Source organism: Rhipicephalus microplus, chromosome X (assembly GCF_043290135.1).
Source record: "Rhipicephalus microplus isolate Deutch F79 chromosome X, USDA_Rmic, whole genome shotgun sequence".
Lineage (NCBI taxonomy): Eukaryota > Metazoa > Arthropoda > Arachnida > Ixodida > Ixodidae > Rhipicephalus > Rhipicephalus microplus.
In genome coordinates this window covers 380,351,141-380,369,300 of record NC_134710.1, presented here as the reverse complement: position 1 = coordinate 380,369,300, position 18,160 = coordinate 380,351,141, and the positions used below count along the sequence as shown (strand labels likewise).

At 43.1% G+C, this 18,160-nt stretch overlaps 1 protein-coding gene across 1 annotated transcript; it reads left to right on the top strand.

Moving 5' to 3' along the window:
- The first annotated feature begins 4,866 nt into the window (after positions 1 to 4,866).
- On the top strand, positions 4,867 to 14,446 carry LOC142777322 (protein argonaute-1-like). The gene is made up of 3 exons (XM_075881621.1): positions 4,867 to 5,001; positions 13,521 to 13,656; positions 13,761 to 14,446. The coding sequence occupies exons 1-3, from the start codon at positions 4,901 to 4,903 to the stop codon at positions 13,848 to 13,850; spliced, it is 327 nt and encodes a 108-aa protein (XP_075737736.1). The 5' UTR covers positions 4,867 to 4,900; the 3' UTR covers positions 13,851 to 14,446.
- The last annotated feature ends 3,714 nt before the right edge of the window (positions 14,447 to 18,160 follow it).

The window sequence follows — 18,160 nt, the reverse complement described above, 5'->3', positions numbered from 1 at the left end:
GACAGTAATGCCAAAGAATGTACAGGGGAAGTTATTAGAACCAATGGAATATAAATAAGAAAGAAAAGTGGGTGAAAAAGTAAGCAGCCATGAGCAGGAATTGAACCTACAACATTCGAATAACGCGTTCGATGCTCTAACCACTCAGCTATCACAGCGGCCTTCCCTCTATCCACTTTTTTGAGTTTATGTGTGAATTTAGAAATAGGACTGTCGGTCAGCGCCATCTATAAGCCAAGCGGCGAGTGTGAAACACCCTTTTATGTGCATGTGTGGCGTCACGTAGCACGTGAACTTATTACGAGTGGACAGCGGACCAATAGTCCGTCGTATACAACCTAATGACACCAAGTCTGCCAGTACGAGACCCTCGTTAATGAATAAGGGATAGACGTGTATAACTAAGGGCTCATGTTTCCGTGTTTTTGACTCAATAATAATGAGATTTAACAGACAGTGATGCCAAGGAATGTATAGGGAATTTATTAGAACAAATGGAATGTAAATAAGAAAGAAAAGTGGTTTAAAAAATAACCAGCCATGAGCAAGAATCGAAACTGCGACCTTCGAATAACGCGTTCGATGCTTTAACCACTGAGCTATCTCAGTGGTTAGAGCATCGAGTTAGAGTGGTTAGATTCCCCTATTCTCTTATTCCCTTATTGATTAAGAGGGTCTCGTACTGGCAGACTTGGTGTCACACGAGGGACTGTTGGTCAGCTGCCCGCTGGTGCCCGCTGGTAATAAATTCACGTGCTACGTGACGCCACACATGCGCATAAAAGGATGTTTCACACTCGCCGCTTGGCTTATAGATGGCGCTGACTGACACTCCTCCGAGCCAATTCAGACATAGGGTATATTAACATGCAGGGTGGTAGGAACAGGCTGAAGTGGAAAGAGATAGAAGAACAGCTAAGGGTGGAAAGGCCGATGCTATACGGTTTTGTAGAAACACATCTCAGGGACATGGAACAACCTCCTAACAATGCGGACTAGACGTGGGAATATTGTAATAGAACAGAAGGCAGCAGAAAGGGGGGTGGTATTGGGGCATTCATTCATAAAAGTACACACTGGCAAAGAGTCAAGCAGGAGTGCAAGGAACATTTATGGCTAAAAGGGAAAGTGGCAGAGCATATGACACTACTTGGTTTCGTGTACTTGTGGACGGGAGCAAAGGCCAGAGAAGAAAACCAGGCAATGGTACAATGTATATCGAATGACATTCAGGAGTTAGTTAGAGAGTGCGAGATGATTATACTGGAGATATGAATGCGCACATAGAAGATATAGATAGGTATACCGAGCCGACAGGCAAAATGATCATGGATATGTGTGAAAGGCTTGATTTGATAATTTGCAACAGTACCGAGAAGTGTGAAGGGCAAATAACATGGGAGGTAGGAAGGTTACAGTCGACGATAGATTACGCACTGATGTCACACAGGATGTAGGATAAGCTCAGGGGAATGCACATGGATGAAGGTGGCTCCAGAAGTCTGGGTAGTGATCACAAACGTAACAAGCTAAGTTTTTAAAGAGCAGTGAAAGTGGGAAGGAGACAAGATGATGAACTACAGAAAAATTTTTATTCATAAAGGCAAATTGAAATATCCACTGAACAAATTTAGAAAGTAATCACTGAGGATAATAAAACAGTTTGGACATACACGAATCTAATTAGACTGTTTGAGCTAGAGCTTGCTAAGGCACGTGACAAGTCACCCCGGAAAAGAAGACACAAATTTAAACCCAAAAGTTGGTGTGATGAGGAAGTTAAGAGAGCCATAGCAAAACGTCAGGAAGCCTCGAGGGAACACAAACATGCTAAGCAGCGGGGTGAACAGACGGATGTTGTTGAAAGAAAATGGGAAATCTTTCTAAGCTGTAGAAGGGATGCATCCCTTCTGATCAATGAAAAGATTAGAAGAAAGGGAGCTAAGTGGCTGGCAGAACTACATAAAAAAGATAGAAAAGCAGCTGCGAAATTTTGGAACCATCTAAACTTCCTAAGAAATGAGACGAGCCTAGAGCAGAGCTTTATAACTACAGCTCAAGGTGCTAGGCTAGAAGGGGACAAAGCTATTGAATATATAAGAACAGGGGTGACAAAAAAATTTCAACAAAGTGCTTTATGCACCACAATAGACAAGGATGAATCAAGTGGCGCAATGGCTCCATTTTCACAACAAGAGTGGGAAAAGGCTGAGAAAAGGGTTCCTAGTAGTGCATCAACAGGCCCAGATGGCATTCCAATTATGCTGATAAAGACATTAGGTCCGAAGTCCAAGCAGGCTTTGAGAGAGGCAGTGAGCAAAATAATAATCAATGGAGAAGTTACCGATGGATGGAGACTTAGCAGGATAAGCATGATCTATAAAGAAAAGGGGGACAAAGCTAACAAAAACAACTACCGTCCTATAACAGTGGCATCAGTGGACTACAGGCTGCTGATGCAGATTATAAAGGAAAGACTGCAGGCATGGATAGAGGATGAGGGGGTGCTGGGGGAACTGCAGAATGGGTTTCGGAAACACAGGAGGTTGGAAGACAATCTGTTCTCACTGACGCAGTGCATTGAAATAGCAGAAAAGGAACACAGGCCCCTGTGGCTAACATTTTTGGATATCAAGGGAGCGTACGGTAGCGTGGTTCAAGAGGAATTGTGGGGAATACTGGACACACTAGGCGTGAGGATGTAGTCACTAATCTTTTAAATGATATCTATAAAGGTAGCAAGGTATTTATAAAGTGGGAAAAACAGCTATCCAAGCCTACAGAGGTAAAACGGGGGCTTAGTCAGGGGTGTCCCCTGTCACCCTTATTATTCATGCTGTACCTACAAGGATTAGAGGCCAAATTAGAGGGAAGTGGACTGGGCCTCAACCTCTCTTTCGTCAAACAAGGAAAACTCATTAAATAGGCACTACCAGTATTGGTGTGCGCAGATGATATAGTGCTAATGGCCGACAACAAGGAAGATTTGCAGAGATTGGCGGACAATTGTGGTAATGAGGGAGATAGGTTAGATTTCAGATTCAGTAAGAAAAAAGCAGCAGTCCTGACTTAATGACAATGAAAGTTGTGAGCTTAGAATACAGAATGTCACGCTAGAGATAACAGACAAATACAAATATCTGGGCGTGGGGATAAGCAATTGGACCGAGTACCTAAGGGAATAATATACGTGACTAAAGGTAACAGCAATGCAGCAGTGAGTAAAAACAGGACACCGTGGAATTACAATAGGTATGATGTTACGAGAGGAATATGGAAAGGGGCCATGGTTCCTGGTCTGACGTTCGGCAATGCGGTCTTGTGCATGTGATCAGAAGTTCAAGCAAGATTAGAAATTAAGCAACGTTGAATAGGTAGGCCTGCTTTAGGAGTTCACGGAAATACACCAAATCAGGGAGTACAAGGTGATACGGGATTGACATCATTTGAGGGCAAAGAAGCTAGCAGCAAGATAAAATTTGAGCAGCGATTGAGAGAAATGGGGGAGGAACGTTGGGCTAGGAAGGTTTTCAGCTACTTGTACATGAAGAATGTAGATACAAATGGAGGAAGCTAACCAGAAAATTTACAGGTGAATACTTAGAAAACAGCAGGGGGCCAAACCAAAAAAGAACTATCGGTTAAAAAGAAGGTGAAGGGAACGGAGACTGACATGAGGAGAATTGGCATAATTAAGAAGTCCGCACTAGATATCTAGCGAACTTTCAAGCAGCAAATTGCCAAGGAAAGGATCTATGATAATACTCGGGGTAGTTCTCTACTGTTTGAGGCCAGGACGGCAGGATTGCGAACCAAGACATATCGGGCCAAATACGAAGGGGTAGACACGGTATGCAGTGCGTGTGGAGAGGAAGAAGAAACAGCCGAACACTTGATAATGTTCTGTAAAGGGCTTCACCCTATAGTTCAGGATGATGGCGCAGAGTTTTTCAAAGCACTGTGGTTTAGGGACAGTGAGGGCAAAATAGACTTTAGGCGGGTATAATTAACCAGAAGGAGGTTATCTGATTGGTGGGTAAAGTCAAGGCATGAGTGAAAATGAAATCCTTTACTGCAAAGTACCAATCCTCAACCTCACTACTTAAAAGAAAAAAAGAAATCTAGTTTTTGGTTCATTAAGTATAACGGCTTGGTGGCGCTAGCCACCGCCCGATCTAAAGGGTACAGCCATATCCATCCATCCATCCGTCCGTCCGTCCGTCCGTCCGTCCGTCCATCCGTCCATCCGTCCATCCATCCATCCATCCATCCATCCATCCATCCATCCATCCATCCATCCATCCATCCATCCATCCATCCATCCATCCATCCATACTTCTGAATTCACATATAAACACCCCAAAAATTGGATGGAGGCATAGAGTTTCTCAAAATTAACTAGAGGGCACTCTGGCATTGCTATCGTTCAGCGACAATGGGAATGATAGGTAGTACACACATTTGCCTAGACTTCGTACTTGCGGGTGGCGAATTGTACTTGCGGCTCCGTTTATTGCTGTGTTTCGGTTTTGTTTTGAAAGAAAGATAGAACCCTTTTGAACTTCGTGAGCCAATTTGGAAAGTAAGTCTTAAAAATAAAATGGTGAAGCTTAACCGCTGAACATTTGCTAATACTTGTTTCGTAAGAAAACAGCTCCAAGCCACACGAACATATACGGAGCCAAAGGCAGGCCAGAAGTACAAAGATTAGACAAATGTGTGTACTACCCACCATTCCCATGCTCATTGAAGCGCCATGCGTTGCAGCTTCCATAGACACTAGCGCCAGAGTTCCCTCTAGTAAGTATTGTTGGAAACTCTATGGATGGAGGGAAGGCCGGTGCGATAGCTCAGTGGAGGATTCCACTTCCGGTTGCGAAAGCGTGCGGACGTGTGTATCATGAGCTCCGTAGGAGCAGCATCGGCGGCTCAGCTTAGCCGCGGTTCCAGGATTGAAATGCCCCCGGATTATGCTGTTATTTTGCCCCCTCTGCCAAATGGGTATGTGGTTCACAACACTGTTTTTCTGCATGCGGATGTAAATGGAAGACCTTATCACGCGGAATACTTTCGCGAGCCCTTTTTCGACGTGTTGAGCCCACCGAGGCTCTTGCGCTCGGCGCTTATCAAATGAACCACGTGTAGGCAGTGACGTGCAGAAGCCCTGAAGGTGTAAAGAAACTTTTAACTGATCCGCAATTGACTGTGAAAGGCCTCAGATGCATGATAATGGACCCAAGCTACCGCGACGTCCGTCTAAAGTTGCATTGGTTGCTCTACCACGTACGAGAAGAGGACGTACTAAATGCACTGACCCCCTACGGGACGGTGCTTGACGTAGGAATGGATAAGTGGCGAATTGACGGCTACACGCAGTAGAATACCATGACTTCAACCGTGACGCTCCGGCTGAAGGCTAACGTTACGCTGGACGATATACCTCACCAGTTACGAGTTGGAGGAGAGCGCGCACTTATTGTGGCAACCGGAAGAGCACCGTGGTGTTTGCGCTGCCAGCAGATTGGCCACATTAAGAGGGACTGTGGAGTCCCGCGGCGTGACACTTGCAAGCGTTTTGGACACGCCCCTGGGAACTGCACGAAGACGTATGCAGCAGCTACACTGAACACCGGGAGCATGTATAAATCCGAACTCACTATGGACGAGGCCAAAGCAGAAGAATCGGTGAAATCAAAAACGGCTTGTGAAGGAAAAACACCTAGTGAAACAGGCATGACGCGATTTCAGAAAGAACCGCCAAGGTCAACTGACGGTGGGGGAATGCAACCTATTGCGGATGCATCGGCGAAATCACAGGTGACTTTTGCGGAAAAAAACATACAGTACAGGAGGCGTGATGGATGTGAAACAAGCAGGAAAAACAAGTGAACCTGCGTGTATGCAAGCGGCCGCAGAATCATTGACGAGCGCAAAAGAGACTGATGTTTTAAACGACGCAACCGCTGCAACAGATGAGAGCGAATCATCTACTCAAACTGTCCAGGAAACTGCCGAGGTTGGTGCCATGGAGTGGCACGACGCCGAGGAACCTGGTACGGGAGGAAAACGACCACGAGACGCAGCCTCAACAGAATCATGTGATATGAGCAATCAAGAACCACCATCGAAAGCAGCTCTCCTTCGGAGGCAGCGACTGGTGGTCAAACATAATATAACGGAAGGGGAAAAGAGGGTGGGAAAACCGGCCTCTTGACAACACATTATGTGTCGCCTTCTACCAAGGTGCACCGGACCACTAAATAGGCGGAGTTTGGCTAAGACGGTATGGTGAGCAGCTACTTGTATTTAAAAAAAAATGAGCCTGAACCTTAAAAGAGCAATGCGTTTTGCCAGCTTAAATGTACGCGGATTAGCTTCAAGAAGGCGGCAGTACCAGTTGAGTAGGCTGTTTTCGGAGCATGACTTGGATGTGATTGCTGTGCAGGAAACTAAAATAGCGACAGAGAAAGATACCGATCATATGACGTTACCTTTTCTTTCATTGTATAACATCTGTGTATCCCATGCTGATGGGTTATCAGGAGGGTGTGCGCTCTTCATATGACGATCGAGAGGCGTTGTTGAAAGTGTAGCAAGCAGCGATAAAGAACGCTACGTAGTGTGTGATTTTTCTTTCTTGAATTTCGAATGGCGCGTCATATGCGTTTATGCTCCGAACCAAGACAGTGAAAGCAAAGTTTTCTTTGAAGAAATAAGTAACTTACTGGAATGTGACAAATATGTAGTCCTTTTTGGTGATTTTTACTGTGTTTGTAGAAAGGAGGAACGCGCCAAGCCGGCCCAGTCATTTCATAGAAGCGCAGTGTTCTTAAATGAGATGATTGCAGAAAATGGCCTGGATGTTGGTTTATGTATGACTAATTGCAGTGTTCAATTTACTCACTTTCATGGTATAAGCCACGCACGTTTAGACAGAGAGTACATATCACTGGACCTTATTATGTGCTGTGATGAATATGTTGTTACACCAGTGTCTTTCAACGACCACTGTATGATTAGTTTCACACTTGGCGCTAAAGACAGGACTCCGAAACTTAACTGGCACTTGTGGAAACTAACAGCCATATCTTGAAAGATGAATCTTATGGTAAAGATGTAACCGAAGCCCTCACGAAACTCTACGGTAATGAAAAAGATGACTGGGAAACAAAGTGGGAATTTTTCAAACAAGAGGTTAAAATGAATGCGATAGAACGATCTACAAAAATAAATTCGAGAAGAAACAGGCGGAAAAGAACCTTCGAAGGCAATTACAAGTGCTCTTGCAGGTAGAAACTCTGAAACCTAGCTCCTTTATCAATGAAATAACAGATACTAAAAACAAACTGGAGATTTTAGATAAAGAGAAGTATAAAGGCGCTATAATAAGAGCTAGAAGTGAAACACTTTGGATAGGTGAGACACCCACAAAACGAGCTTTGGGTGACGAAAAAAAATAGGCAAAAAGAAATGAAACCAAATAAATATTATGCAATGACAGACTGACGAATAAAAAAGGTCAGATAATGGAGGCGTTCGTGGACCATTATCGCAATCTGCTCGGAAAACGAGTACCGATGTCCACGGGTTTTAGTGATATCTTTTTTTATACGATGCCAAAGCTTGACGCCGATACACGAGAAATAATAGGGGCTCTTACCAGCGAACAGGAAATAACAAAAGCTATTGATGACCTAAGTACAGGCAAGACGCCCGGCCCAGATGGAATCGGAGCGGAGTTTTATAAAGTTTATAAAGAAGACGTGGCAGTTGCGCTATACGCTATCGTAGCTATCGCTATCGTAGAAGCATACAAAAAGAAAAAAAAACTGCCACGCCCTTACACGCAGGCGCATACTGCCTTCATTCCGAAGACATTTGATAGCAGCAAACTTCAATTTGTAACGTTATATCGACCTATCAGTCTTTTGAACACTGATTATAAAATATTCATGAAGGTTTTAGCCAGGAGAATTCAGAACATCATTGAAAAAATTGTAGGGACACACCAGACATGTGGCTTAAAGGGTCGCAGCATCACAACGAACATACATATAGTGAGAAGTGTACTAGAGATTTGTGACGCCTTTGAAGAACGAATAGCAATCATGCAGATGGATTTACAGAAAGCTTTTGACCGTGTCTCCCATGAAGTATTGTTCAGTGTTTGAAGCATGTGGGAGTTGGTGACGTAATTTTTTATGGTTTGAAGATGGCATATTCACAGTGTGTAAAGCAGTTGATAGTCAATAAGCAGCTCAGTGAAGAAATTGAAATACTAAGTTCTATCAGACAGGGATGCTCGGCCTCAGCATTGTTATTCGCCCTCTACCTAGAGCCCTTTTGCTTATCAATCATTCAAAACTCAAGTGTGCAAGGCTTTCGGTTACAGAACACGGAGATAAAACTACTCGCATATGCTGACGGTGTGGCTGTACTCTGCCAAGATAGACAAAGTGTATGTGAAGTCGTTTACATGGCAAATAAATTTTGTGACATGACGGGCAGTGTAATTAACTGGCGTACAACAACTGCCTTTTGGTACAGCAATCGGGATGTGAGGCCGGAGTTGTACCTTAACATAAAATGGGAAAGCAAACCCATGAGGTATCTCGGTGTACCCTTGGACAGCTATCGCGACAACACGGATTACTCGAAAGGTGAAGGTGAAACCCTCAGGCAAAAAACAAATGCCTGGGGTGGTCGGGATCTGTCTATATTCGCACGTGCGACTGTATGCAACATGTTTTTGATATAAAAAATCTGGTAAGTCATGCAAGTTATCTCTATGTCACGCGTTAATGTACAGAAGTTGCACAGGATTTTTGCTGTGTTTGTGTGGAAATCGCCGTGGGAGCGTACAAGCTGGTCTAATTTATTCCAGTCCGTTAGCAATGGCGTACTCGGTTTATGTCATTTATTTATTAGACAAGTTGTCTCTCGGTTTATTTTCCTTCACGATCAAAGAAACAAATTTCTGCAAACAGTGATAAAAGTAAGGCTGTCATCACGCATCCCAGATTTTGTTGTGTCTACAAACAGTGATATGTGCCGATATGTGACTGGTTTTTTTGAGAGACGATATACAGTCTTTTTAGTTTTTGAAAGTGCGCTTTTAGCTGGAATATCTTGCCACTGTTAGGCGAAAAAATCTGTACAGGAATCTCCGTGATGTCTTGTTTCCGACATCTTTGTACAGATCTATGTTCAATGAAGGACCCGGAACGGACGTTTTGAAAAGGGTCAAAAGGATGAAAGTAAAAGCAGGGGCAAAAACTTTCTTTTTTAAATTGTATTCTGGGACTTTCCCCGTAAAGAAGTGGCTAGCGGACAAGGAAATCGATCTACCATGGACAACTAATTAATTTCCTTTGTAAAACAGCTGAGACAATAGACCATGTATTTATTCATTGCTGGGACGCTGTCTTTCATTGGGACATCCTTCAAAGAACATTGAAAAAAGATCTCCCAATTACAAGTCATGGCATTCGTTTTCTCTGTGTGGATGATGACCACGGCATACCATACGACATGGTTATGTTAATTAGCTTTCACAGCATCTGGCAGACCCCAATGGCTTACAGACATCTTGACCAGAACATACGTCCTGTCCGGGAGAACTTCATTGCAAATATGCGGTACATCACTGAAGTGTATAAAAAGAACCTCCCAGCTGGCTAACAATGATATAGGAATTGTGCAACCTGAAAAAATTTAATGTGAGCACTTCGGATCAAATATTGGTCCAAGTGTATTTTATCATTCATGTTTCTGTGTGAACACCTGTAAAGAAAAACAGGTAATGAAAAAAAGGTGCGATAGCTCAGTGGTTAGAGCATCGAACGCGTCATTCGATGGTCGCAGGTTGGGATCCTGCCCACGGCAAGTATCCTTCCACCCACTTTTCTGTTTTATCATTTACATTAGAATTGTCCTAATAACATCCCCTATACCTTCCTTGGCATTAGTGTCTGTTATATCTCATTAATATTGTGTAAAACACTAAAAACGAGCCCTTAAGTATACACTTGTTTCCCTTATTCATTAGGGAGGGTCTCGTACTGGCAGACTTGGTGTCATTAGGTTGTATACGGGGGGCTATTGGTCAGCTGCCAGTTAATAAGTTCACGTGCTACGTGACGCCAAACAGGCTCATAAAGAGGGTGCCACACTCGCCGCCATGGCTACTAGTGGCGCTGACTGAGACTCCCACGTTTAAATTTACAGAGATACCCAATACACTTGTTTCCCCTATATATATATATATATATATATATATATATATATATATATATATATATATATATATATATATATATATATATATATATATATATATATATATATATATATATATATATATATATATAGGGGAAACAAGTGTATACTGAAGGGCTCGTTTTTCGTGTTTTACGCAATATTAATGAGATCTAACAGATTATCTCTCTTTCTCTCTCTTTCTCTCTCTCTCTCTCTCTCTTTATATATATATATATATATATATAAGTCCCAGTTGCGACGCCGGGCCCATGCCTTCCCCCTCCCCCTGAATTTTTTTTATTGCCATGGCGTACAGCGCAATATTTGCCTGCCCGCGGCGCCCACTTCAGATCAAAGAAATCGCAATGTGAGGTCAGAGCTGGCAGAGGAATATTTTGCCCTGATCTCAAGTGGCCTTCATTACGAGTGCCTGATTTTATTCCTGTTGTTATAGGAGAATTTATAGCCCTAATATTAGCTTTACGAAAGATAAGTAGTTGAATAGTAGTAGTTGCAATTTTCACGGACTCATTACTTCTGTGCTCTTTCTTCTCGTTACTCATCAGGTAGAACGCCTCTACTACAGCTCTTTAAAGTACTAGTTATTAGAGACGTTCAATGTAATAATTTAATTTGAGCATAAGGCCACGAAGGTTTGTGTTTGAATGATAGGGCCGATTCTTTGGACGCTTTTCGTGCAAACATTCGTGTTCTCCCGCTCACAGCATACATCTTAATCGCAAGCTTCCGCACACCGACATTAGGAAAAAGCATATCAGACCTCAGTTTGACAGCTTCTCAAGAATAAAGGCACCTCTTCATCTTACCTTGTCGCAGGTTCACGGCATTGAGGAAAAGATTCATAGTACCTTCTCTTCGAAATCTGTGAATCCGGAAGTATCAGAATGAGTTAATCGGAAGATAACGAAAGTAATGTACAACAACCTTGGAAGAGATTGATTGATATGTGGGGTTTAGCGTCCCAAAACAACCGTATGATTATGAGAGACGCCGTAGTGGAGGGCTCCGGAAATTTCGACCCCCTGGGGTTCTTTAACGGCAATTTTAACGCGTCAGCGTTAAGAAATACCCAACATCGGTAGCGTCGACCCGACGAATTCAAAGAATAAGTGTCGGGGGTTCCAGCTGGAATCGAACCCAAGCATTCTGCGTGTCAATGAAGCATTTTACCACAAAGCTACGCCACGTCTCGCTACTACATTTAAAATTGACACTTACCTTCGTGAAACGTCAATTGTGGTTGCAGTGCCGCCTACCCAATTTTATAAACATTACGTATGTGCTCCATTGATATAGCCGTCTCATCGGGTTAACGTCAATTGTGGTTAGTTGCCATGCGCTGAAGTTGATTTATATATCCAGCATACTCGCGAACATCAGTGCTTCATATCAACTGCTGGTGTTGCTAATACGCATGTGCTATTTGTCATCGTTGCGAAACTGCAAACAACTGGTCAAATAAACATCTGCAACTCTTCAACATATGTCTGTGCGTGCAACATTTGTACACATATTTGGCGTCATTTCATGACGTGTCGCTCAAGGAAAAAAACTTTAACACGATCATCTTCATTCCACATGCTTCGCATAACGCCGGTTCCCAGGTACGTGGGACCTGCTTAATTTTTGTTCCTAAAAACAGTTGTGACGGGTTCGTGACGTCAACGAAGGCAGTAGTCAGCGTGGCCGAACTTGGGGCCGGTAAACCGAAGGTGACAAATGCAGCAAGCAATGCCCGCTGTGCATCGACAGTGGCGAACATCGCGATGATAATCTGTCGAGTGGTGAAGCGCGTCGGCATTTATTCATGTGCCGTCGAATTTTCCAGCCTTATCACTAGTCGTGCAGACAGTTCGGAACCAGGGCATGGAAGAACCCTACCTAAAACTACAGGAAGAAATCTACAGTGGCTCCGCAGCCATCCTCAGTTTTGATAAAAAAAGTGAGAGAATCCCAACAAAGAAGGGTGTAAAACAAGAAGAACGATCCCTCCAAGATGTTCACCTCGTGCTTATAGGAGGTATTCAGGGCCCTAGACTGGGAAGAGTTAGGAATCAAAGTTAATAGGTAGTATCTCAGTAACCTGGAATGTCGCTGATGACATTGCCTCAATGAGTAACTCGGGGAGCAATCTACAGCTCGCGATTACTTAACTCGACACGGAAAGCATAAGAGTAGATATGAAAATTAACATGTACAAAACTAAAGTAATATGCAACAGACTCAGCAGAAAACAGCGCTTTGCGATAGGTGTAAAGATGCTGGAAGCTGTAAAGGAATATGTCTACTCAGGACAGGTAGTAACCGCGGAGAATGAAATAACGAGAGCAGTAAGGGTGGGGTGGATCACAATCGGCAAGCATTCTGAAATCATGAATGATAACCTGCCAATAACCCTGAAGGGGAAGCTATATAACAGCTGCATCTTGCCGGTTCTTGCCTACAGAGAAGAAACCCGGAGGCTTGCAAATATGGTTCAGCTTAGATTGAAGAACGTGCAGCGAGCGATAAAAAAGGACCTTATAGTTGTAACCTTAAGAGGCAAGAAGAAAGCAAAGTGTGTGAGGGAACAAACCAGGGTTAGAGATATGATAGTTGAGGTGCTCAAAAACTGGACATGGGGCCAGGCACGCAGCACGTAGGTAGGATAACCGCTGATCATTAAGGGGAACTGACTGGATTCCCGAACAAGGCAAACGCACGAAGGGGGAGACAGAAAGTTAGGTGGGCCGATGATAATAAAAAAAGTTCGCAGGTATAGCGTGGTAGCAAAAAGCACAAGACCAGTTTGATTGGCGGAATATGGGAGAGGCCTTTGCCCTGCGTCGGCGTAGCCAGGCTGATGATAATGATGTTCTTCACTCTTTGGGCAGAACCTTGATACGGTTTTGTCTACTTTAATTTTTTTCCTTCTCTGCTACAGAGCTTCTACTAAACATCTGCAAATAGCCTTCTTTCTGGCGTTTATTTATGGACTTCGTATGGTTGTGTCAGATTTGCACTTCAAGTGCTCAGTATTTGGCAACAGTGTACAAAATGTTGTAACAGTCAAGTGTCATCTCATTCGTGTGCGATCCCACAGCAATAACTAGCGCGCGAAGTAGGTCGGTCGAAGATTATTCTGTTCATTATCCGACCTCAAGTGCCATTAAGAATTTGGTGGTTACACCGCTAACCCGGGTGCTTTGTATCATCATGGGCTGGATCATTCGTTTAGAGCGGTGAACGCGTCTGTGCAGATACCCGGAGCTCCCCTGCCTTCTGGTAGGCCCAGAGAAGAGGAAAGCGTTCCTGCCCTTCGCATTGTGTGACATCGAACCTGGCCAGAAGTGCAGGAAGAGGCTGACAAATGCGCAGACAGCTAAACTCATACGAGTGAGTAGCAATGCTGTACCATATGAGCAGTGCATGTTTTCAGCAACAGGCGTGCAGAGATGCTTTCCTGGGCAGGCTTGAATCGTTGCTCTATTGTGGTGCAGGCAAGCGGGACGTCCGCCCCGGAGCGTGAGAGCGAAATCAAAGCACTGGTGTGGAACGCAAACTCAAGAATGGATCCGTACAAGAAGTAATTCGGCGTTTCTATCTCCAACTCTGATGAACGTGACTGGTCGCGTCCTGCCATCTCCGAACTTGCTGTATGGCTGCGCAACTGAGCAGTTAGCGATACCCCAGAACGGTGTGTGGTACATGAGGGGCAAGACGTTCTACAGTGCAGCCGTGTTGAACACCTCGGCCCTGATATGCTTCACGTCAAAGCAAAGATATGGATTTGACACATTGGACCGGTTCATTCTGAAGCTGTAAACAATGGCCCCTGACGCTGGCATGTGCATCTCTCCCCAGCCCTGCACGCATACTTATTTGACGAAGGTCGACGAGGTGGAGCCAGCGTTCCGTTATCTGAAGACCAGGTTCGCGTGTTCGCGTGTCCGAATCTCGTCATCGTCGTGCTGCCCGGCAAGACGCCCATCTACGCCGAGGTCAAGCGAGTCGGAAATACGCTAATGGGTGTGGCCACGCAGTGTGTAAATTACGAAAGCCTCCTAAAGCTGAAAAAGCGGACCCTCAACAATCTGATCGTGAAGATAAATGCCAAGCTGGGCGGCATCAACTGCATTGTCAAGCCTGGAGACCGACCCCTGGTTCTCAAGGAGCCAGTTATTTTCCTCGGTGCCAGCGTCACCCACCACAGTAGTAACAGCGATTTCTCCATCGCTGCGGTATGTGCTTTGATTCTTTCCGTGTAGACGTAGGGACTGCTTTAGCCTTCCGCTAACGAATGCTGTGGCATGAACTTACGCGAAAGGTTTTTTTATTATTCCTATAGGAATTATGTGGACTTTTGATGAATTTCTGCGGTTGCCGTAGTTTGAGTGAATGTTTAATGCGTGCTATTTCTCCGCTGATGTGACCGTCAGGAACACACTAGTTTTATAAACCTAAAAAATGTTTTAGACTTGTGTTGGCATGGGGTAATAAAACTAAATTAAACCTGGGTCATGCCATCCCAAAGGTCTCCAATGTAGCACTCGACAAACGTGAATTTCGCTCAGAAAAATGGAAAAAAATTACACACATATACACCAAGTTCTACAGAACTTTCGCAAACTATCTGAGTGGCGATTGTTTTTTTCCATGCGAGTGCCATGTAAACTTCACCAAATGTTGAAAAGCCCGTAACGAAAAGATGATTTGCTATAAATGCACCGTTCCACGCGTTCCTTCAATATTTTCTTTCTCGCGTTTTTCGAGAATTGTTTCGTTGTTTAAATCAGGTTCTGAACACTTCGACAATTTTTCACGCAAAAAATCGTTATTCAATTCACAAATTATTTTGACAAGACCTTTGATAAAACTAGTGTTTTCCCTGTGTGGAGTGCAAAGGCCCTTCAATAAAAACCTTAACCTAGTGAAAGCGCCACTTTGCCCTTACAAAAATGGTTCTTGAATTTCTGATTACATCTTGATATGTTTTTGATGACACATCAGAATGTAATCATAAACTCGAGAGCTAGTGACTTTTATCATCAAGATGGCAGCAGGCACTTAAAAGAGAATACACTTCACAAATTATGCAGAAAAAACTACGCAGATTTTCAGCATGTAAACCTGATGTATAAACACTAAAGACATTTAACATTAAGTTCACAGCAGCCACTTAGCAGAGAATACTCAGTATATGATCCTAATTTTTGTGCGAAATATTTCCTAGAAGTTAGCTATATCGCTTAAGAGATGTACACGAAGGTTGAAGCCTATAGACTTTTCTTAGTCAAATATGGACCAAGGGGTTCAAACCCCGAACCTCTGGATCCAGAGGTTCGGGGTTTGAACCCCATGGGGTTTGAAACCCGTGGAGTTTGAGTACATATCACGTCGAGGAGATATATAATTTCGACCAACTTGTTTTGAGTAATATTTAGCTGTCTGATTTGAACTATGTGGTTTATCATGCCTATTCAATTGATCCAACACGGGGTCCGGACAGGAAGGTGTGGTCGAGTGTCATTTTGTGCTCTGTACCACATTGAGAAAAAAAGTTCGGGGGTGGGGGGGGGGCACGGGCCCGCTGCGCCACCCCTTGGATGCGCCTCTGGTTCAGACATTAATGGGGCGGCAAATTTTGCTGCATATTTTTACACAGCGTCGCGTTTTGACAGAAATGGCCTCAGTGCCAGAGGGAGGAGGTTGAGCGGGGGGGAGGCACTGTATAGCAATACTTATATCGTACACCCCCCACCCCCCTCGAAGGACAACTCTGTGCACACCTCTGGAACGCATTTCACCTCGTTCCGAGTGCTAACTACTTTTTCCTGTGTCATAATCATGACTGGGGGCACAGCCAGGGGGTATGGGGGAGTCTTCAAACCACCCCTAAAATGTTCAATTTTGCATGAGAATATATGCACGCACACATAGAAACCCATGCACAAACATACACAAATTATCGTTGAGCCCCGGCCGCCCTAAAAAATTCCTGGCTACGCTACTAATCACGACTGTGATTTTGCCATACCTTTTCAGCATCTCTTTGTCTTAGTATCAATGTCCAAACCCATTGATCCACTTTTGAAGTTGCAACCATTTTTGCTGAGTCACGGTCATCTAGTGAACATGGCTATAACTCTTATCCCATTATTTGACCTGTACCTTTCTATACAACCATCACAACCAGCTTCACAGTTGTTAAAACTTACCAGGCATCATTTTCATGCTCTGCTGACTCAACTCATGCCTTAATCATTCTAGGTTCATCATCATGGCTCTCATCATCGCTATTGCAACCCAGCTTGTGTGATTTACTGACACTAATATGCAATTCTGATCACTTTTTTTATTTTTTGACTGTCCACCCACTTGCACTGTCAAGCTATGAGCGCGACTATAATGTTAACCTAGCTTTAGTCATGTCCTTTTTCAACTTGGACATTCTTTGGTATATCACATACCATGATTATTCATTTTATTCACGAGATATCAATTCTTTTTCAATCTTTTCATCATTTCGGCTCCTCTTTTGGAAGGTCACTTGGTAACGATACATATTAAAGCTTCCTAAAGCATTCACTGATGTGTACAAACACAGTGCAGATGTAATCTCACACTAGCATATAGGAATATAAATTACAAGAATTTTTCATAATTATCTTGATGAAACTCAGATATTCAATTCAGGTGCTACAGCCATCATTTGTTTTTGTTTTTTCTTGGCAAGCAGACCACAAGTTAATTTTTTGTTGCGTGTTAGAACGTCGGACCCCAAACATGCATGCCGAACAGTGCGAAGATGAGTCTTCCTTACTTTTTCTGATAATGAATTGTCAAATAAGATTCCTTTGCTGATATGTAGGCAAACAAATCGAGGTCGATATTGATTCATATTGAAATTTCCATTTTTCTTACTCCATGCCATGGATGCAGAGTGCTTATATATGCATACATACATATACAATTATGTCGTGTGGTGTAAATTAACCTTATTAATTGTAATATACATACAGAGAAAAGACGAAGCAGCAGTTTGACCAATATAAGGGCAGGAGTGAAGAGAGTAAGAGACATTAGTTAAAGAGGAAGCAAGTGTGGACATAAGAACAAGGTGCTTCTCGTGATGGATGGTTTTGACTAAGTGTTAAGGCTTCACATACCTCAATAGTTTTTAACCCATGGGCATACTATTTGTTAAAGGTGCACCATGCAAAGCAAACAGCTAACAACTGTCACCCTGACAAGGGAGAAAAATTTGCTGCGAGTTGCCCTGGAAAAGTAAATGTGATTGATTTTGCTGTAAATTCTACTGAAGTTCACATTTTCTTAACAATGACCAATTATAGAATCTCGCATGTTGAGTTCTCAACAAACCTAAAAGAAACAGAATAGAAAAAACATTTCTTTTCAACAAGTTTATTCAGAAAAGCACATGTGTGATTGATATCTTAAGCAATTTCGACGTACGATACCCATAAGTTTACTATATTTAAGGAACAGCTAATCCCCACAGCCATAATAAACCACATCCAAGAAAGTAAAACAAAGTAAAAACTATACAGATGCAGAGCACTTTGCATATATTTGTGAAACACAAAAGGTAATTACTTTAGAGCAGTGACTTCAGCTGTACACTGCTTATCAATTAATTATGGGAAACAATGAAAACATAAGAGGCTTCATGTTGACATAACATTAAACAGCCATATGTAACACAAAAGTGACATACTTGTGATACTTTTTTGAAGTACTACATAAATACCAAAACAAATAAATTTCTAAGCACATTTTGAACTAAGCTTCTTAGCTGTGTAATACACAATGATATTTGAATCGATCACCTCGATGCTCGATTCAAATAGGTCACAAAGCTTCAGACGAAAAGCACTTC

Bases quoted from the DNA above. Each gene is read 5' to 3' on its own strand.
- LOC142777322 (XM_075881621.1), top strand. From the start codon at position 4,901: ATGAGCTCCGTAGGAGCAGCATCGGCGGCTCAGCTTAGCCGCGGTTCC. The intron at 5,002-13,520 runs GTATGTGGTTCA...GCGTCTGTGCAG, and splicing joins TTGCCCCCTCTGCCAAATGG to ATACCCGGAGCTCCCCTGCC. The intron at 13,657-13,760 runs GTGAGTAGCAAT...ATTGTGGTGCAG, and splicing joins AGACAGCTAAACTCATACGA to GCAAGCGGGACGTCCGCCCC.